The 22,195-nt window shown below is 37.5% G+C and overlaps 3 protein-coding genes across 3 annotated transcripts in view; 2 read left to right on the top strand and 1 right to left on the bottom strand.

Annotated features, from left to right (window-relative positions):
• The first annotated feature begins 1,061 nt into the window (after nt 1-1,061).
• The window catches only part of Sfl (N-deacetylase and N-sulfotransferase sfl), a 384,325-nt gene continuing 363,191 nt past the window's right edge, over nt 1,062-22,195 (top strand). The window contains exon 1 of the mRNA XM_070305101.1: nt 1,062-1,151. The gene's annotated coding sequence lies outside the window, so the exon portion shown is untranslated. The remainder of the gene's footprint in view (nt 1,152-22,195) is intronic.
• The window catches only part of Nudc (nuclear distribution C, dynein complex regulator), a 76,304-nt gene continuing 56,351 nt past the window's right edge, over nt 2,243-22,195 (top strand). Inside the window, exons 1-4 of the mRNA XM_070305387.1 lie at nt 2,243-2,455; nt 2,550-2,627; nt 2,739-2,957; nt 3,061-3,270. Of these exons, the coding sequence (XP_070161488.1) occupies nt 2,381-2,455; nt 2,550-2,627; nt 2,739-2,957; nt 3,061-3,270 (582 nt within the window). The 5' untranslated portion in view covers nt 2,243-2,380. The remainder of the gene's footprint in view (nt 2,456-2,549; nt 2,628-2,738; nt 2,958-3,060; nt 3,271-22,195) is intronic.
• Nucleotides 2,754-21,266, bottom strand: LOC138938436 (uncharacterized). Its single transcript, XM_070305388.1, has 4 exons — nt 20,495-21,266; nt 5,602-5,793; nt 4,896-5,160; nt 2,754-4,746 (listed from the first exon to the last, which is right to left on the bottom strand). The coding sequence occupies exons 1-4, from the start codon at nt 20,651-20,653 to the stop codon at nt 4,721-4,723; spliced, it is 642 nt and encodes a 213-aa protein (XP_070161489.1). The 5' UTR covers nt 20,654-21,266; the 3' UTR covers nt 2,754-4,720.

The raw sequence follows: 22,195 nt of genomic DNA on the forward strand, positions 1-22,195 counted from the left end.
TCTCTTGAGAGTGTGACTCAATGCTTCACTATAATCAAATTATTTTAATGGCATTAATATTTCCGTCGTATATATGAGAAACATCACGCGCCGTTAAGAAATTTCAAACGGTGTGAAGTTTCGGGTGGACGCGCGAATTTCAATCGATCACGTGATCGAATTTCACTAACTGCATATTAGTGCGCGTCGCTCCTCCGTCCCGTGTAGATCGAAGAGCGATCGTTTCGCGTTTCCGCGTCCTTATACCCGTCGCTTATGAATCTCACGCACGAACGAGTACCGGGAGTGGCGAATCTCCGACGACGGACGATCGTTTCGGTGTATTAATTGTTCTCCGTGATCGCGATTAGCGTGTCTTTCGATCGTATTCCGTTGCCCGTCCGTCGTCCGTTAGGACGCGAAGTGGCGTCCTCTTCCCCCTCCCCCCGCGGCGCGCCACCGTCTTTTCGCATACATTTCGCAGCATTCGACAAGCGTCGCGAGTGCCTCTCAACATTTTGGAATATCGAGGATTATCGGGCAGCATCGAGGAGCATCGGGAGAATCATCGGAGAGATCATCCCAACGGATTAATCGCGACAAGTGAGATCCCGTTTATCTCGCGTAACGGTCAAGTGTTCGCGTCCGCCATGATGTGTGCCCTCTCCGTGTGCTTCTCTCCGCTTGTGATTTTCCCGACGATCGAAATCGTATCGCGCCCGCGACGAGTCCGTCAGTGAATAAATCTACGGGGCGATCGCTTCACGTCACCGCTCGTAATCCACTCGATCGCGATCGCACCCGTTTCCCGACGATCGCGTCTCGTCCGATCGTCGTCTACGACAAAGAATTTCGCGCGTCCCTCGTGAAGTTGATCGAGCGTCGGGAGTGCCGAGTTATGTACGGACGATCGGGATCATTCACTCGCGGTTGAATTTTTTCTGGACATTCTGATGTAATATATATATATATATATATATATGTGACAGAAACTCGAAACTGTTGACGAGTTCACTCGCTCTATGTATTCGTTCGATCGGGCTGACTTTTCGTGAGTGCATTACGAGCGTATGAAGAGAATATCAAGAATATAGTATCGTCGAAGAGCATCGTGATTGGCCGTGGAGGATTAAATGGAGAGAGGTGAATGTGTTTCGTTGGATTGCGGATCGGTGAGTCTTTTTATACATCACTTTACACACGATTATCTGCTTCTTGTGAATTTTTTCCATCGTGTATAATAACTTGTTACCTCACGTTTCCTCAAATTATCTGAAATTATCGGAAAAGGTCCTTTGCCGTTCGCGTGATTCGGCGAACGCTCATGTTAGTCAAAACAATTCCCGCACTTCTTCGACGAACACATGCCGCTTTATCTGATTTCCCCGAAACTGATCGACACGAATATCGTGACCACTTATACCCGTGCTTTTTTGCGTTAGTAATATAATTTGGTACAATTGAAAAATAATTAAATAAAAGATATATATATATATACTTTTTTTTTTAACTAAAGCAATATTTTATATGAAAATATAATTAATATTATTTTTAGAGAAAGCTACTCGAAAAATAGAAATATAATAAAATTTATTTTTTTAATCGCTTTAAAAATATAAAATCAAGGATATATTAGTTAGCATTAAATATTTCATTTTAATATATATATATATATATATTTGTCTAGATAACAATAATTTTATATTAATATAATATAATTTAATAATTATAATATAATAATTTATACTCGCCGCATTCTCTCTGTGCCCCGATATAAATATGGAAGTTTTTAATATTTTTGATATAAATGCGATAGAATATATCCCCTGCGAGATACGATACAAGAATTTTATAATATAAAAATGATAATTTATAACAAATATATAAAACATGTCAATTTAGTATAGAAAAATGTTTGAACAATTTATATTGGAAATCTTGCATAGTTATCTCTTTAGAGATATTTCTTCAAATTTTATTTATTAAAATATTGAAGAATAAAAATAAAATGTTTCTAGGGAACAGTCGATAATATTTTACTCGAAAAGACGTCATCAGTATCGCTCAGTTGGTTAGATTACCTCGGTCGATAATTCGGGATGTTCTTTGTGGTGTGAAATCTCGTCGATAGTGATGTTAGTTTAGATTTCTAAGGTTTTTATTGTTTCGATTTGGAACGACGTTAGGGGTTTCATTGTCAGAGGACGTTAATGGTGTGTCGCTGAGTTGATTAGGGTATTCGATCGATAATTCGAGATGTTTGATATTTCCTTATGTAAACGTGGTGTCGTAGTGTAGCGAAGCAACAACAGCTTCGTCGTTACTAGACAACAGAACGATACGAATTACTAAGGCCTTTCTTTCGTAAAGTTAACAGTATATATACAAATATTCAGGAATAATGACGAAAAAGGAGGATCAATTCGATGGAATGTTATTGGCGTTGGCGCAACAACACGAAGGCGGTGTAAAAGATGTAAGTTTCATTTTCTTTCTGATTGAGGTTAAACTGCACAATAAGATATATATTTGTGTATTACATTGAGTTTTTTTTTCTTTTTTTTTTCTAGTTACTAGATACCTTCTTTAGTTTTCTGGCGAGAAAAACAGATTTTTATACTGGAGGCGGTGAAGGAGCAGCTGAACAAGTAATTATCTTTATATATTTATTGTATATGCATAGTTACGTGAGATTAGTTTGGTAGATTATTCTAGAAATTTCTATAACCTGATGAGGAAAATTGTTTCTTTATGTGTAGCTCGTCATGAGCAAGTTCAAGAAACACGAAGCTAATGCTTTAGCCAAAGCTGCCTCCGATAAAGCGGAAAGAGCTGAGCAAGAAAGACGACGTAAGGAGAGACTTGAAAAGAAAAAAAAGGAGGAACAACCAGAAGAAGAACAGATAAATAACGATTCTAGAATAGTCGAGCTAACTGATGAACAGGCTGTTAAATTACAAGAAGAAATAGATAACAAGGTATATATTTCAAAGATTGCTTTAATATATTATTTAATATTTCCCGATGAAAAGTTTTACTTAGAAATTATAAGAATATTTAAAAATTTTTGCTTTTACATAGAAATTAGCAAAGGACGCTGCTGTTGCGGGGCCTAGTGGTGATCATAATGAACATTCTAATGATGTCGAAGACAAGAATGATGATTCTAAAGATGACAAAGCGGATGAGGAAGAAGAAGATGAAAAAGAGAAAAATAAGCTGAAGCCTAACAGCGGTAATGGTGCAGACATGCCGAATTACAGATGGACACAAACTCTTGGAGAAGTGGAAGTAAGTGCGCGTATTCTTATTTTTCTTTATCACTATTAATTACACATGTGGCGCTAAACAATTCTTTTTATCTAAAAAAGAGATTTAAAGAAATAGAATATTTTGAAACGCTAACTTTTCACTGTACAGACCGATTTAGCTTTGTTTAAATTTATTATCGATGATAATAGTTGCATGAATTACACTGATATATTAAAATGTGTTGATAGATACGAAAATCAATAGATTAAGATCACTTACCATGTGATATTATTTTTCGGTAGTTATGTGAATATTATTCGATATGCTGCAAATGACAGGTTGAAATGAAACGACGTTTGATATATTTGACAGTTTCTTGTTGAATCGACGATTAATTAATACGCATATAATATCACAGACGCGAAAAGGGATCGACGCAACTGCCCCCCTCATTGCTTTTCCATTTACGTTTATCTCTGGAATAACATGCCGACGGAAATCCAGATTTATTTAAGGCAATTTGTGTTAGTGAGAATTAAGTTACGCGCTGGCCCCTAAATAGATATTTGTTATCTTGGTCCCATCTCGTCGATTGCTTCCAAACTGTCTGTCGGTTTCGTTATTTATTAAAATGCGATCAGATTTGAAATTTTATTAGACGATCAGGATTGGTGACACTACGGCGATGCCTTTCGTATTCCTTCTCTCCATCAGCTCTCGATAATATCGACGCGATTTACAAAGATCGGTAAATCGGTTGAGAACCAAGGAAGAGAAGCGTCGCTGCGCTAAAAGTACATTTTATTTGGAGCAATCACGAACCGCATCATGTATCACTGTCGTCCTTAACCCCTTACCACATATATCTTCTTATGCGAAAAAAATATATAGTGTGCAGAAAGGTGTCATAATCATGTATAAAATGGTGAAGAAATTTTAGAGAAAGTTGCTTGTGCTCTACATAACACGCATTAGCGGTAAGGGGTCAATTAATATAAAATATTACAATATTCGTCGAATCGTGTCTCGCGATACGAATCGAAGAAATCGTTAGTTTCTATATAAATACAGTAAGACTATCCCATCGCGAGGATCTCGTTAATCCCTTAACAATAATATACGTTGTTTATTACACAAATGTAATTACTGGTTTTCACGTACCACACTTGTCACGGTGCAATACAGTTATTAAATTTTTAAGTATATATATATATATACTTAAAAATTTAACCGTCGCCGAGAACGTCTGCTAACTGAGAGCGATCTGAACGGTTTAATAGGGCAAATATAAATACGAGTAATTCAAATTAATATCGTGACTGGATGAAGGGTCCTCTTTCTCTCTCGTTTCTACGGAAACAATATTCTCGACTTCGTTCTTCCCATCGTCATCTTCGCCAAGTCTGTTTCTTCGCTGCCTTTTTTTATCGAGATGATCATCGTTCACGATCACGTGTCGTCGCCGTTTCTTCCCCCCGTCACCCTCGGCCTAGTTGTACTTGTCGCGAGCCCTCACTGCAATCAGAGGTAAATACCGGTGAGAAGGTTTTGTGGATGGTGAATCCGCAGAGATCGCGCGTGATGTTGAAACACGCGGTGGATGTGGCAATAGGAATTCGCGCCGCGGCGGCTGTTGCCGCTGCGCTGCGAGAGCAGATACTTACTTTCCATGTAAAGGATCCCGGCAAGCAGGCCGACCATGAACAGAAAGCTCATAGTGCACACGAGTACGGTGAGCTGGTTTCGCGCGCACCAGGACTTCCTGTAGACGGTGGTCGGTCTGCCGAGACCGTTTACGACCGTAAAATGAGTGCTGCTGGCTACCGAGGCGGTGTCAATCTGTTTTGGTGCCGTCACCGTGGGCGGATGTATGGCGGCGAGATTTGCCAGATTCGCGGCTGTGAGTAGCAACGTTCCAGACGCGGCGCTCTGCATGTAAACCGATTCGGAAAGATTCGATCATTATCTTGAAAAATTCGACGATCCTTCTTGTTTCTTATATACGATATAGATTTATCATTTTTGTCAGCTAATTTTTATTTAAATTTTTTAATATGAATAACTTTAGTATACAATTTAAATTATTCGCGAAATTTTATTGTTAACATTTATCGAACGATGAGAGTAATAAAGCAAAATAGTTTTTCGAGATTTGCATGGGAATTTTAACTTCGGTCTTTTAACTTAACTTAAAAAATCGGATTTTAATTTTAATTTCAAATTAAGATTCATTCTAAATATATAAGATAAAATTAAGATATATATATATGAGGAAAACATTTATTAATCAATTAATTAAAATTAAGAAGAGTAAGGAGGGGGGAGCTATTTTAATATGCTTGTCGAGTAAAAGAGACGAAAGAAATTTACATGTGTACTGGCGGTGGATCCTTGAGACGACGTCGACCCTCTCGAAGGGGAGTTTGGATGCAAGTGATGAGCCCAGCTTCCATTTTCGCTGTCTCTCTCGCTGCGCCCGACCAAGGACGGCCTTGGGATGTGCCAGGAAAGCGGGCTGGCAGCAGCTACCGCCGTAGTTGTCGCCACCGCCGTCGTCTCGATCTGAAACCGACGTAAATCGACGTGAAGCTTTGATTGCATAAGCGATAATGCCATGCCGATTGCACCTCTACTCTTTCGCCCGTATGTCTCCCATCTGCGATCGCGTGTCGTTTATCTGTCATCAGAAAATATTATACATAGCTACCAACGATAATGTACAAAACGCGCACTTAAATGAAAAGCTTTTAAGACGACGATAAAATTGAACAATTCCCGGGAATTATTTTATTATAGTCATGATTAATTTTATCTATATATATTCTACAATAGTTTGAAAGAAAATCAATTTATTGCGAGATCATATCTGGCAATTCCCTAATAACAAACTGGAATTATTTTTTTACACGTTTGATTCGATTTCTATATATTTTTTCGATACAGATATCTTTTTTTTTTCTTTTTTTTCCGATTTATCAGCCGGGATGTATTATAAGAGTGATTGCCAACTTGTTATAATTTTAAAAGACTATCGTCCGTATTTGGTTGATATTAAAAATGATATAGAAAACTGGCAATTTTTATTATTGTTACTACTCGAACAGATAATCGCATTTGCATGTAAATATAATTTAAATTCTTATACTCTTTAAAATCCATATATTCTTTAAAATACTAATAAGAAACAAGTTTCAGTCAATTCGGAGTTTCATATCGCGTTTAATTATATATTTAAAAACAATCACGAATTAGCCAATATTTATTTAATAATTCATATATATAAAAGAGAGAGAGAGAGAGAGAGAGAGAGAGAGAAAGAGAGAGATAGATAAAAATATGCCACTTTTACGAGTCCATTTCTCTATCGTACAGATTTCACCGCGCTTAGATTGAGCCTCATTTAAAAATCCGTCGTGTATTTTTACATCGAATGGGAACTTAAAGCGCACGGTATCAAAGCAAGACGGCACGTATCGCGTAAGCATCTTCTGCTCCCACTCTTCCTTTTTTGCGAGAGGAAGATTGACGAGAATTTCGGCGTCTCCCGGGGGCGTGGAACACCTCGACATTCCGGTTTGATCGTTGCACAACGCTCGTCGCGCTCTCGAATTCTGTGCCGCGCGCGTCAAGATTGCCGCCGTTGTTTTTGTACATCGTTCTCGTTCTTGGTGCAGAAAGACGCGACGAAGTCGTCGACGTCGAGTTGCTCTCCCGCTTCCTATCCGCGGACGCACCCGCGTCTTGAGGATAACCGTAGCCGTGGCATTTCCGTGACTTCGTGCAGAGACGACGACTTGACATAACGTGACGTGACGCCACGTGAGGCGACGCGACGTGACGCGCTATCTCGTTCGCGTATACATGCCGATTACGCCAGTTAATTGGCAATTTTCGCACGTAAATTAAGTGCATTTCGCACCGGTGTGGCCTACCTTCGCGACCGGGCGTCGCCCAAGGACCGTGCCCGCCGTAAGACTGAACGAGTTTGCGCGTTCTTTTTCATTCCGAGTGTCGGTTTTTCAAGCGTACACTGGCGGCTCGTCCCGACTGGTACGACGACTCTAATGAGACGCTATGTTCCATACCTGTTATGTAGCATTCATTCTCTAAATGAATAAAGAAGATTTGAACCGTTCCAACTAATAGCGTGCTAACAATAAATCATATGCGGGAGGCATCGATATAAGACTTGTATATTTATTTATAACGCGATTATATATATATATATATATACATATGATATATACATATGAAAAATGTTTTTCTTGTCTTTAGAAATGATACATATTGAGAACTCGGTTCAAAGGTCACAAAGAAGGATATTAAATCTTCTTAACGATCTATAACGATTTTTTTCCTTCTATTGAATCTGCTTCGTGCAAGCTTAATGATATTGGTTTTAATTATATACGAATTATTCCAATTTATCTCTCTCGAGTCATTCCTTGCTAATCGATCATACCAAATTAGGAGTACAATAACAAAAAGTACTTGAATGAGCATACAGCATTGCAATGTCTCATTGATTTATTGTGTATCCGTATTTAACTTTAATAATGTACATTCATCATTAATAGGGATAGGACGTAAACTCATTTGTTACGTTTGAACATTCTTTCGGAGACACAAATTATATATTTTCTTGTTAAATATAAAATATCGTAGAAAAACTATATATATATATAAACTATTATAATAAAATACAAAACAAAATATTTAGATGGACGTCCTCACGTTTCGTGAAACATTGTATATGTATATCTGTGATATGCAAAGAGAACGTTTGTGAAAACATTGAACGAAACGGGAGTTTCATGATGAAATCATCGGACCCGGAGTCACGACGGTGACATATATATTTCTTCGCGAGCCGATATCTTGAAAAAATTTTCGGTCGTATGCGAGAGCGAAAGATGGAAGGGTCGCGAATAGTCGGGCAAGAAATGAGAGACAGAGAGAGAGAGAGAGAGAGAGAGAGAGAGAGGGCGACGCTTACGGTACGAGTTGTTAGGAATTTTTGTAGAACTCAATACACCGGTCAACCTCGAAGCGCCGCACCTGTGTCGGGCCTATGTAACGTAATATCCTGAAACGGATTTTGAATTTGTATACGTGGACCTTGTGTCCAAAAGATGTCATATCAAATTTTTGTCGTTTAAAAGTAATCTACAAGTAATATGTTACGTCTATTTAGTGTTCGCAAAATTTATTATCGAAATAAAGTGAGACAAATTTAAGTAAGAGATATTAAATCTTATTTTCACAGAGTCTTGAAAGATACATTTAACATCAAAAATAATTAAATAATTATAAAAAGAATCTTTTGATTCCAGAAAATAATTTTACGTTTTATTTTTTTGACGTATCAAAGATCGAATGCAGAAACAAAATGATTGGATTTATGTATCAACATATTACGTATGAAAAGAACATCTTTCTCTCTCTCTCTCTCTCTCTTTTCATTAATAGTTGACGGAAAGAATAATATCGCGCGTTCAGAGAAATTTTACTTGGAATGTCCTTGGTGTTTGTATGATTAAAGTACGACATTAAGTTTGATATCAATGCATATGTTCGGAAGTTATGAAAATTTACGCTCCATCCGCGATATCCCATTAATTGCATCGCCAGTATTTTAAAGCAATGCAATTTCTCATTTTTGCCATATGCCAGATAATTGCGTTGTCATCGTGTGTATTGCATCAAACCTTCTAACGATGAAATAAATACACCTTTTCAGCAGAAATGAATTTTTCTCTGTTAATGCAGCGAGACTAAATAGACATCGATAAAGTATTATTGTAATATTCGGAGCGAGGCTTAAAAAAAAAAAAAATAATCGAGATTATTACGTTGCAATAAACAGGAGCGCATAATTAATACGGGGTAAATGTCAAATGCTGTAAAAACGCTTGCGCGATATTAAATGGTTAATAGTGTGGTTGGTTATCGTCGATGCCGCATATGGCGCCGTCGTAATCATCATTATTGTCCACTTCTAATGTAAACGTCCTCATTAAAAGACACTGTGTATTCACCATTAACGAAGATCCCTGCCGTCACATTCTGCGATCGCGAAGCGATAGTATCCATAATGAACGTCACGCTTTTTCTATCCATTGTTTATGAATCTATGAATAATCCATTGACGTTTCACAGTCCATTTCTTCTAGCATCGTTTCTTCGGTACCATAAACGACATCAACCGGCTTACGACTTTGAAATTACATCGTATTTTTCTTCCTGTATTATATAAGGGCTTGTAGGAAACCGGCAAGATGTAGGAAAGTGGAATTCATTACCGCAGGGCACGAGCTTAGCTCATTAAGCATATTGCACGATTAAAATGTTGAGACGAAATGTTCGATATGAAACGCGTTTACGTCGATAGCTCTCGGTAATCTATTTCGTAAACAGCGAACGAGTGTCACCTCGCCGGATGCGTGAACGCTAATGAGCGTAAAAAACATATATGTTACAAGGTAGCGATAACGGACTTCCACCGTGCGACCTTGTGCATCTTGTGAGACGGATTATTTTATACACACGCATCGATAGTTTCAATCTATCAATCTTGAATCAGTCCGATCAGATTCGCGGAAGCGATAATCTATTGCAAGCTCTTATTACATCAAAGCACGTTTTATGAGGACGTAAGTTTTACATATCGATATGTAAAAATACAGCTCTGCGCGCCCGTTTCATATTCGTAAACCACGTAACGCGGCAAACCTCGTAAAATCGACAGTGCTTTCCAACACGAGACAAGAAATAAATCATGAGATACGTTTTTAAGGGAAAGATATATTATGAAAGATCGATGAGAAATAAATTGTTTTTGAAATAGAATTGAGCATAGAAAATTAAGTCTTTTTCAATCATACATAATATTGCTTTTTAATAAAAATTTTATTCATATATAAAAATGTGTATAGTTATTTTTTTTTTTTTTTTTTTTCCATATATTCAAACGGTAAATTCTTTTGATTCTATCGGTAATATTTTTATTCCCATGATATGTGAATATTTATACAAATCTTAATATTTATGCTATTCAAACAAATTTTATAGAAGATATAAGATCGAAATAAAATTCGGAACTAAGAGAATTAACGGCTTAATTGACGTACCGTTGAAAAAAGTGATTCTTTAAATAAAGAGAAACATTTCAGATTATATACATGACATATTGTACACAATTTTTCATGATAATATATCAAGATACATCTAATAGCTCAGCGATATTTTTTGTAAGCAAGTGGATATATGAATAAATTGCCTCTTACAATTAAGAAATTTAATGTACAAAATTAAATATTTTTTCCCTGCGGAGATGAGAGATTAAAATTGTAACTTTACAAATTAACATATACTCCATCGTATATTGCTTGCGTATCTTGTCAAGTATGAGCGAAGGGTTATCAACACGGTCAGTTCCGTTCTTTGCAATTACCACCTTTCTTTTAAACGTTATTCAAGGATATATTTAATAGTGAGTAAGATACTATATTTTATCGCGATTCTACCATGCTGCTATTTGCGTCTGTTGAGCTAATGGTCTTTGTTATATTGCCATCAATTAATAATCAAGATATCATTAGGTCTAGGTTTGCTTAATTCGAATTCAATTAAATCCGTTTGACCTCAATATTTTTATTTATTTCATAATTCTTTCAGAATTATTAAAACCTTGTTGAGAACGATTGAGATATATCCTTTCAGAGAGATTGAAGTTTGATTATTTTGTTTAAAACAATATCATATAAATAAATGATGGAAAATCATTTAAATAAATTTTATGATTTTTGGGATTCAAAAAACTTGACAGACATTTAAGATATATAGTATCTTGTATTACGGCGACTATATATAACTTTTCGAGGCATACTTATGTCTGTGAGAAGTGTTCTTTAGTATCTTTTGCGCAATTCATTATATATTTTGTAACATTGCTACATCACTTCGAAACTTGCGATTTACGATCGCTGCTAAGGTAAACAAATTTGCAAATTTCTGTAATTTGCAATGTATTGATTGAGAGACTATCGCACGCGCTTCAAGTCCTTGGATACTCGACTCGGCTTTATAGCACGTTCGCGAACTAGTAAAGCATACGGACGCATTATGTACACGATTATGAAACGGATCTGCGATTACGAGGGAAGCAATTATTATCTCGCAGCGCGCATCGATCGTCGTATCTCATGTCTAAGAAACGCTGAGAAGGCGAAATAAATTGAGTTAAGAATTTCTCTCGATATATGGTTATGGTTAATAATTTATATTAACTTTCATCTCTTCCATTTTACCAGCGAGAAATTGTATTTAACGTAACGAAATACAGAGATAAAATACGTTGGATGAAAAACGATGAGAGAATGACAAAATTGAGAACAAATTTATATGAACGTATTACATCGTACTTGTAAATAAATTAAATTTTTAGTACAGATAATAATTTCGTTTATAAACGAAGCTAAAAAAAATACAGCATTTTGAAAAAATGACTCATTCGACTTTAAGAAAAAATAGGAGATGATAGACATTTTAAAAAATATTTTAATTTTTATGGCTTTGATTACAGGTGAAATTATTGTTATTCTCTACAAACATCTACAAAAATAATTATTAAATAATTATTATTTTTTGTGTTTATTAAAAACTTAGTTTATTAAAAGTAAGATACTAAGTTTACATAGATTAAAAACAAAGCCTTATTTTTATCTACAATCGTATATTATTAGGTAGAATCACGCATTTGTTGCAAAATTTAATACAGATATAATTGAGAGTAGAATGTTAATTAAACTTATAATACTGTTTCTCGCGCGCTTTCAAAATTTAGCATGTATTTTGAAAACTAACTGCTAATTGATATATACGATATATTACTTTTTATCTCTTTATTAATGTGTAATTTATATATGATCAGTTTAATTGGAAATATAATGCGGCAATTTCTTACATTATGTTTTTCAGTTTTGAGTATCAATCAAGCGTGCTGTTAATATCTCGTCTCGTATCCCCCTTGGTAATTTATTAATTGTTTTATGCTAGTAAGATCGCGCAATCTCATTCTCGAGGACGTGTATCACCAAAGAAAAGTGTGATGTAAATCGATTTTGTCTACCTGTCCTTATCGCCTTCCTTTTTCCGCGTCTCATATCTCGGATAGTCGCGACCCCCGAGGTCGACCTGATTGCCAATTAGTAGATACCAGATCGATTTGCGAGAAAAAAAGACCGTCACAGCACGCCAGAGTATGCAATGAGTAAAGGTTGAGCGATGACTTCAAATGAGAAGTATGTGCTGAGTCCTTATTGGTAATTATTCGCTTATTATTATGAACGCCTTTGCGCTGATCTCTCATGCGACAGTTATTATCAATTCAGAATATGATTGTTAAGATTGCAGACTGATTTATTGACAAGTCGAACGCAATTTTGTAATTATTTCCTCAAATGTTTATAGAATCAGTAAAAAAAAAAAATATATATATATACATCGTGTACATATACCGTGCATACATTCTCATTTGAAAGAGATGATATAATTTGAGAAAACACGTGGCTCATTATCTCGAGAGGTACAAGAGGTGATAAAATGTTTAACATAAGTAATTGTTATGGAAAGATGAAAGTCTTTGCGTTATACAGACGTCGTGACGTTTTATGTTAACGTTCGACAAGCGTTTGAAGAGTAGGAAGAAAATCATTTCCTGAAATGGACGGAGTGTATTTGACCGCGCGCAAACCATACGTCATACGGACTCGAGAGTTTTCACCGTTCTGTTCTTCCTGTCATAATTCATTTTCTCGAAGCGGATGTCCATCGCAGTAATTTTACTGCTGTGACGACGTAAGAATTACGCGACTTCCTATTACAATGATCCGACAACAAAGCACATTGTATTCATTTTTTAGTTATTTTTGTAACGTTACACGCGATATATTGTACATAAAGGATTAACAAGATCGGCATAAATTACAGATCTTAGAAGACCAGTTACAATTGTATAATTTAAATTATTTAACATGGTACACATCTTGCAAAAGCATTTAATTTCACAATAACTTTTAGCTTCTATTTTTACAATAAAAATTTTTTTTTAATTTCATAATTATATTGAATGATATGCACAATATGCTATATTTTCATATAGCTATGAGTAGGTATTTGAAATTGATATTTTTAAGTTGTTCTTTGTAGATATTTCAGTAGTTACATATATCACACATACATGTATACGTACACATCTCTTTCATAGATACTTATAATTTAATTAAGCCTAGCCATTGCCGTTTAGCGTAGACTAAATGTCCATCTCATTTTTTTCTGCTCGTGCTGACATTGCAAACCGGTCGTTTATCTTCGTTAGTCTCCGCCTTCGGCGTGGCCCGTGGCGATTTGTCAAACGTAAATAGTGGTTTAGCACGCGATAGAAGTTAATTTTGCACCGTAAGTTTCTGATTCTCATAATTCACAATATCCTCGACACCTTTACGGATGTCCTTAGGTAATTTCACGAATTTTGCAATTTTTGCGATATACATCCGTCCTTGATGCGAATGAACGAGAAGGAAGAGAGCAGCTAATCAATTACGAGCACTATTTCTTTTCACGCAATCGGGCGCAACGCAATGCAAATAACTTTCGTGCGGCCGTGTAACGCTCGCAAACATCTCGACGAACTTTCTTTTTCCGTAATCTAACCACATAAATTCGACAGGTGACACAAGATCTATGTATCTGTGAGTAATATTCAACGCCGCCCGCTCACCTTCCTCTTCTTACGCTTTCGAACACTTTCTTTCTTCGCCCAAGGACAATCGTGAAATTTCGTCGTTTATCTGAGTAATCACTAATGACCTCAATAAGATATTCGGAGTATATTGTCATGTAACTTTTTAGGCGGGTGTTGATTGGCGGTTGATTAGCATCTTTCTTCTGATCTGATATCCAGAAATTGCAATAAGAACAACTGTAACGAGCTATATATAAATAAGCACGAGGATTGCCATCGAAAATAAATTCGACATCGTTATGGCTGATTTCTTTTTCTCGCACGTGAAATTTAATACACAATTAGATTGAAAATGTTATAAAAATGTACTGAGAGAAAAAAATTGTTGACTTGACTAAATTCGTCCAACTAATTACTATTTCTTTGTATTTCTTTAATTGAAATATTTAAGTATTTAAGTCAAATATTACGTCACATTAGATTTAATATGTCGTATTTGATTTAAATATTTTGATATTTTAATTAAAGAAATAATGATTAAGTTGGACAAATTTAGTCAAGTTAACAAAACTTTTTTTTCTCAGTGTGTACATCCGTTTAATATACGATTTTCCATGTTACGCGCGGCGAGGCTGTTTATTAAAACTAGCTCAACAAGATATAAAAGATTTGGGAATAAAGCATTAGTAATTATAAGCGTTGTATCGTGATTTATCACTGTTAAATGTCACAAGTATATAGATTTGGAATCTGTCCTCGACTAATCATCGGGTTTAAACCTTCTAGGTCGTCGCGAGTCTTCTGACCAGCACCAAATCGATTTGCATTTACAATGTAAATAAAGAGAACTCAACAAGACGGCGCTCCGTAAATTGCGAAATCGCCGACAGTTGCGTTCCATTCGCATGTTTAAAGCCGACTCCGCGTCTTCCTCTTATCCCTCATTTCTCCTCGTCGCTCCCGATACGGGTCTAATAACTGACATTGCCGAATTCGATCGTTAATCGTTCTCGAAATTGATCGATCGTGTCATAATCCATCGGAGTCCTTATGCAGATGACAGTGTGCAAGGATATCGTAATCGTTCTCTTTCATGGAGATCGCTCGTTGCAATTTAAATTAGTACAGTCGATTATTCATCAAAACAAAGAACATTTCGAAAAGTAGCTTATCGTTTGATGAAGACTATTTGATGTCGAAACTTGCGATTCTTTTCGATTCGCGAGGATCAAGGATCTCGAAGATGTTAATTATAAGGCAAATGTTGCAAAATATACACTTCGCTTAATATAATCGCTTCTCTTCTGGCAGTTTCGCTTTTTTTCATTTTTATTAAGATTTTCGAGGTGTGATTGTTAGTTTCGGAATATTCCAGCGAGGCGAATTAACGTACGGAAGAAAGTTTGGTTGGGCATCATTCTGATCACGCAACAAATGTTTTCTTAAGGTATTTAACAGCTCTGCGGTTACATAAATGCAATGTAAACGCGTTGTAACGTTTAGCTTTTTGATGTAATAACATCACTTACAATTAGTCATCATTTTTGACTTCTTCCATTGAATACGTGCTGCCTTGATGTACTCTACCGACTATCGAAATCGGTTCCCGAAATTGTGTCGAGTGACAGCTGATATGCAACTTGAACGGATCGCAAGCTATAAATAAAAGCTTTTAAAGTCTTGAGATACAAAGTAATTTATATTATGTAATATACAAATGTGATACATACATGTGTGTGTATGTGATTATAGATATTGAATCGAGGATGTATATTAGTGAATATATCTATAATATTTATAATATCAGCATTATCGAATACGTAAGACTTCATATATATTGAGTGTATATATTCGCTTATCAATTTTGCGACGTTACATTTTTATTGTGTAAGCCAAAAAAAGCCATTTGAAGTAATTATCAGAGAGCAATTATTATTCAGCAGGTAAATTTGATTCAGAACATAAATATTTAGTATTTTATTATAATTTTAATATTTAATGTTTAATATTTAATAATTCGTGTCTAATGAAGAAAGGAAAATAATATCGTTAATCGTTTTCTGCTTCGTTTAAAATGGATTTTTTTTCATGCTTCTAGCGCTATATGCTTTGAATTTTATTTTAATTTGTAATGTAAATTTAGTGACAGTGACTATATATATATATATCTTTTTATTAAAATCTCTCTGCTCAAAACAGAATTTCGGTTATAATATTGACACATTCTATTTCCCAATCTTTAACGAGATATCTTAAATTCCAAATTCTCATAATTATAACAAATACGACTTTTGGGACTTTCCACATTTTATGTGTAGGATAAATAAAAAGGAACAAAATACGAAATAACCCGCTTAGCCGTCAATTTATGTCTCGCTGCATACAGATAAAAAATTATTTGTTCTATCGAAAAAATTGTTCTTGTTCTTCAGTGAATTTATGTTCCAGAATGTATTGCATCCAAGTTTCATAAACCCAATTTGTAACTTGCCGTGTGTAGCGATTTTTTTCGTTGTCACGTGGAACAAAACGTGACGCGCAATTATAGGTCGTCGCGCGCGGATAATCCGATCGACGACGGAAGACAACACTTTTGCATCAATAACAAAATCGAATTTCGGTCGAGAAGGTTACAAGAGTAAACGGAATTCGTCTTCCCTTTTATTCTCGCAGACGGATGTTAACGTTATGTGACTTCCACAGTTGGCATGTTGCAATCAGTCGAATAATTCTGTTGCGAGATGCATGAGCGGGATCCGACTGCGAGGCGAGTCATCGCGCGTTAGACACGAACGTGTGGAAAGTGAAATTCTCAAATCATCGTATCGATCACATAAGGCAGATCGTAGCCTGCGATCAGCCTTTTCCGGAGAGATTTACAAAATTAAAAAAATCTAATTATTCTAAATTAATTCATGTACTCTAAAATCCGAATATATTAGATTTTTTTTGCAGAAAAAAGGCGTTTTTATTTTTATTATTTTCGTTTGGTCGAATTAATCATCCAATGATTTAGTTCTGGCAATAAATAATTTTTGTGCAGTAGAAAAATTTATTTTTATTCAGTAAAAGTGTTCGTGGTTATTTTTGTTTGACGTTTGTGCGCGAAGTTGCTTTTAATATAATTAAAATGCCAAAGGAAGCGATCGTTTCTGACATGTCGTTATAGTTTGCATGCTAAAATAATTGGTCTGTATACTAATTATTAATTTTGTACACACACGGCTAATTTATACTGTATGGGGAATACTTTTTCGTATACCGGAGAAAAACCATTGTGTTTCCATTCATTTGATACAAACGTCACGACAGCTATTTTTCATCATGGGTCTACTCGTTCTTTTTTCTCTTACAGTGACGTTAAGAGTTAACGTTTAACTTGTAGTACTTTGCAGCCACTTTTGCACCTTCTTTGAGGTGTGCCGTGAGGCAAAAAGGAGCAAGATTATACCTTGCATGACTAGTCAGTCGTTCGGCAAATGGCACTCGTTTTATGCATGCATTCCATCCGACATATCTCCTGAAGGTCTGGGATGCACATAATAAAATTAAGCGGAGAATTAAAAAATAAATTTTATACGCGCTATAAATTGCATTTTATCATAGAAAAAAATTAACTTTTCTTACGGTAAGGTAAGAGGCGCGAGTAGATTTTTAGGAAATCGTTGCTTTGTCATATTTAATATCACGATCTTCTAATATTTAATATCACGCTTTTCTAATCCAATAGCGATATATCTTTTTTCATGGATGTGTTGTAAATTAATTGTCGTGAGATACCATTGCGAGATTAGATGTAAATGCGCTTGTTAAGATTTGTTAAGACCGTTATCTAACTGTTATTCTAAGATATTTTCTTTTATTCATTAGCGGTTTTGCAATTGAAAAATATTTAGCATAATGCTTGCGCGCAAATCACGTATGCACAATATGATGCAGAAAATCGGGCCAAGTCATAAATCATCGGACTCTACGATTAATTTTCGATCTTCGTTGCATGGCAGAAGTTAAATGTGGGACGAGATGATCACAGTTGAGGCATAAATTGAAATGAAATTTAAAAAAAAGAAAGCATCGAGAGAACAAAAGTGTCCGAAGAATTTTATTTCGAAAAATTTATGAACATTTGGTCAGAGATTGTTGAGAGATGTCACAATTTTATTTCTTCTCGCGGCATTCGAAAAATTCTGCCCCCGGTTGTAATAAAATCTAAAGCGAAACTCTAAAGCGATTTGAGAGGGTACGCAATAAAATTTTCGTAAGACGTCAAAATTTTTCTCCGATCGTAAATTACGATTTCTATGGACAGGAATTTGCGTCGGATGAAACAAGGTCCGCCGCGATAGCGTTTTGCGATGCTATATCTCGCGCAATTTTCTCATCCGCGTGCGCGTAATCGCACAAGTGAAGTCGTAAACATTAAAATGACGAGAATTATGGAACTTGCGCATAAGAAGATTAATGGCTCGCAGATGGTTGTTCACCGCCTTGTTAAGATCTCTCCTTGTGCAGCTCGCGACGGTGGAAGTACGTAGATTGTTCTCTCGCGACAGTCCCGCACCCGCACAAACTGCTCTTCATTCTTTCGACCTTAACGTCGAATCTGTTATGAGGCTAACGCACGAGCGCTCGTAAACTGCAAACGAGGCTCAGAATGAAATCGGTGATCGAAAGAGAGGAAAACGCTTGGCCGGTTCGCGTTACGGAAGAAGGAGAAATAAAAAAGAGAATTTTATTTACGTTTATTAAATCGGAATTAGAATTTTTTTTAGGAAATATATGTCGCTTTGCATTTTTACGATATGCATACGTGATGAGGCTGATCTATCTCGCTCGATTGCTACAAGCGAAAGTTAAAAATTTATCGACGACGATATAAACATATAAGTGAAACTGAATCTTTTACCATAAATAAATCAATGACGATGTGTGTTTTCGCTACTATTGCACAGACTTCGGTAAAAGTCGCGTCGTTAAGTACGCGACGTTATTGTAATTAGCCTGTCGCGTATTAAGCACAAACTTGGTGTCATAGACCTAAACGAACGAACAAGTCAAACCGCTTGGCTGCCGTTTTTAGTTACGGATAACCGCGATCCGTCGAACGTGAAATGAAACCGAAAGATATCTGCAGCGTGAAAATGATATCATTGTACGGCTAAGCGGCTTGGCAAAACCGGAATAGTCAAGCATACAGGGTGTTCTAAAAATCGCGACTTTAGTTAAACGATCGATTTTACGATGAATCTTGATTTTTTCTTTTTTTTTTCTTTTTTTTACCGAGACGGTCGAGATGCACTTCCGTATCGGAGAAATTGTGTAATTATGCGTGACGCGCTATTGTTGAGCTACGTCTTCCTTTAAACGCGGATAAAGTGTTTTATTCTGTCTCAGGGAACTATTCTCACGGATAGTAATAATTACATAGTTAACGTGGAAAATCAGCGTAGATCACGTGCGCGTTCGAGAAATGATTTTTTATTTACCGCATTATTTTTCCTAATTGCTCTAGACGCGAAATGCATATATACGGAACAATATTGTTTTTCGTTTCCCCCAGCTGGTAGCAAAGTTGTAGAACACCGTTTTTACATTACATAAAACTTGAACGGGTGTCAGGCTTATTAAGTATTCGCGGTGAACGGTATTACAGTATATAGTAATACACGTTGCCCGTGAACCTAATGCATTCGACGCCTTTTACCAGAATACCTCGATTATATTGAGACCGCATCGCGCCTGTTAAGGCTCGTGTGTTGAACTTGTTACTCTCTTGATTACGGCACGACCGTAGTTTCGAATAAAAGATACATCTCGACATCTCTCTACAGAGCTCTCTATAAATCATCCAGACGGACACTGTGCGACTAAAATAGATCTAACGTTGACAGGAGCATGAGACTTCTCGTATTTTTCTACCAGGCGGAAGTTGTTCCTAATGAATAGAGGAGGATGACTTTACTACGTATCAATGACTATTTTACAATGTGAAAAGAAGTCATCGATAGACACTGGCATAATTAATGAAATTGAATAAAGATTTTCACTTTAAGATTCAAATTATTCGTCGTAAGTGCAATGAGCTCGAGCTCTCATTAGCTCGTTAGTTCGCTCCGATCGTTTCACCGGATCTCGGTGCGATTCTCAGTTACGCGCTCGCGATTCCCTTTGTACCGCGACGCGTTTCCCGCCAAACCAAGAGATATTCGTCGCGCAACCGTGAAAGTGCCTCCGGGTTCCGCGAGGTTGAATCTCCGATGGGGGGGAAGATCGAAACGACATCGCGGATGCGCAGCAGCCGTCTGTATAGCGGAAGGAACGATAAAATAGAAAGCCACCGACAAAATAACGGGGGGGGGAGGTAGGGGGAGGGGGAGACAGGCGCGATTTCCGCGCGATTCGCGCCGTCAATTATCCTTCCCTTCCCCTCATCAGCATCTCGTAAATCATCGGCGGAGGTAAAGGACGTTACTACATCGGTTATGATTCGAGTCGAGACTGCCGCGTAATCGGACTTACGTTCCTAACGAAATCCTCGCGGCCGTCGTTGGAAGCCTCCTCTACGTTGATACGAATTGCCGACATGCTACGATGCGTCGATCCTTCGCGAAATCGCTCTGACGGAACACTCTCTCCCAGATCGCCGTTGAAGATCGATGATGCCTCTTGAATCCTCATCGGATATTATCCGGGAGTCCGTTCCCCTCGTCGACGCGATCACCACTCCTTTTCCCTACGGCTAGTGATCTCTCCTTCCTGTGTATTAATTCACGAATTTCACAAGAAATCCACTATCAGTCACCCTCGAAAAACGAATCGCGATCGTTCAATTTCTCGCGCGATTTATCGATGCTCCGTGCGCGACTATCGGCGTTTGATTCGAAATCCTTCTTTCGATATTTAGGGGGGGGGGGGAGAGGTCGGTACTAAGCGCGTATCCTAGGGTATATGTATATCGTGTTCTCCAAGACAGATGGAATCGAGTCGGAGCTCGCCGTCCTTTCTTTCCCTTCGGAGCAGGACAGTGCCTCGTGGTCGCGTCAATTTAATCTCCCTTTGGATATGCGCGACGCACCAACTCGCTTTCGACCCTTTCGCGAAAATCCTGCACGGAATCACTACCGAGGGGATGACCAGCGGATGCGCTGGTCAGTGGTCGCGTGCGCGTATATGCCGTGTGCGCGTACGCGCGTTTTGCATCTGTGTGCGCGCCTGTTAAATTATGAGTACCGCACGCCGAGCACCGTGATCGTCTCTCTCGCACGCGTGCGACTAGAGCCGTCGCCGCATCTGGCCTTTGGACTGGCTGGTACCAGTCCACCAGATCGGTTTTATACCTTCGTATCTCCCACTCTCGCCAATGTGCGAGCGCGCTCGTGCTCGCTCTCTCGTTCGCTCATTCCACGGGCACGTCGATTCTGCACACGGGCAATTCCACCACGGTCGAGAGAGAATCGATCCTTTTTTTTTTTTTTTTTTCCTCTCCGAACATACGTGGCACGCACAAATACATACGACCCAGGCGTCGCGCCTTTTCCCTCGCGAGGGGACATATACTCGGGGCGAGTGCTCCGCAGACACGCAAGGACGAACGAGAGGTCGGGGGAAAGGACCATCGGCCCGTACCCTAAGTCGATCCGGTTAACGTAGGATGTCGGTCGTTCGGTCCCGTTTCTCCATCTCGCGAATACAGGAAACGCGGAGAGCGTGGACAGCCGTCTCGTTATCTCTCCTGGTCGCCGCGTAACGAAATCGAGGAAGTGTGGGTTGACTCTTATCTCTCGAATTCCGCGTGTAACCGCGACACGCCTCGCCTCGAGACGAGATTTTACTCTCGCCGGATATAAACAGAGAAAAGTATGTACGCCCTTGTCTTATTTCATTCTTCGATAGTGGATTTAATACTCTTGGATAGAGCCGCGATCGTGTTTGCCGTATCATTTGCGATCAGGCGTAACACACGTTCTATTTAGCAGATTGTTTGAATAATGACAACGAATAATATCTCGCGAATCATGACGAAGCGCAATAATGATCTCTTGTTTCTGTAATACAATCGAAAGTTTATTGATATTAGAGTAAAATGTAATAAGGAAATTTAATTGATTTTTAATTTATTGATTATTTTTATGCAATCGATTTTAGAAAAGATATAATGAAATCGTCGAATTCCGTTAGTATTACATGATTTCACATTATTTTTGAATTAAACATTCACTC

The sequence above is a fragment of the Polyergus mexicanus genome, unplaced genomic scaffold, assembly GCF_030449975.1.
Source record: "Polyergus mexicanus isolate NDT 795.1 unplaced genomic scaffold, iyPolMexi1.0 SCAF_12, whole genome shotgun sequence".
In the NCBI taxonomy this organism is placed as follows: domain Eukaryota; kingdom Metazoa; phylum Arthropoda; class Insecta; order Hymenoptera; family Formicidae; genus Polyergus; species Polyergus mexicanus.

What these genes read in the sequence shown, in the direction of transcription:
- LOC138938436 (XM_070305388.1), bottom strand. Translation starts at nt 20,653, where the DNA reads ATGAGGATTCAAGAGGCATCATCGATCTTCAACGGCGATCTGGGAGAG. An exon ending in GCGAGGATTTCGTTAGGAAC is followed by an intron (nt 5,794 to 20,494) that starts GTAAGTCCGATT and finishes CGTCGGTTTCAG; the next exon opens with ATCGAGACGACGGCGGTGGC. An exon ending in GATCCACCGCCAGTACACAT is followed by an intron (nt 5,161 to 5,601) that starts GTAAATTTCTTT and finishes GTTTACATGCAG; the next exon opens with AGCGCCGCGTCTGGAACGTT.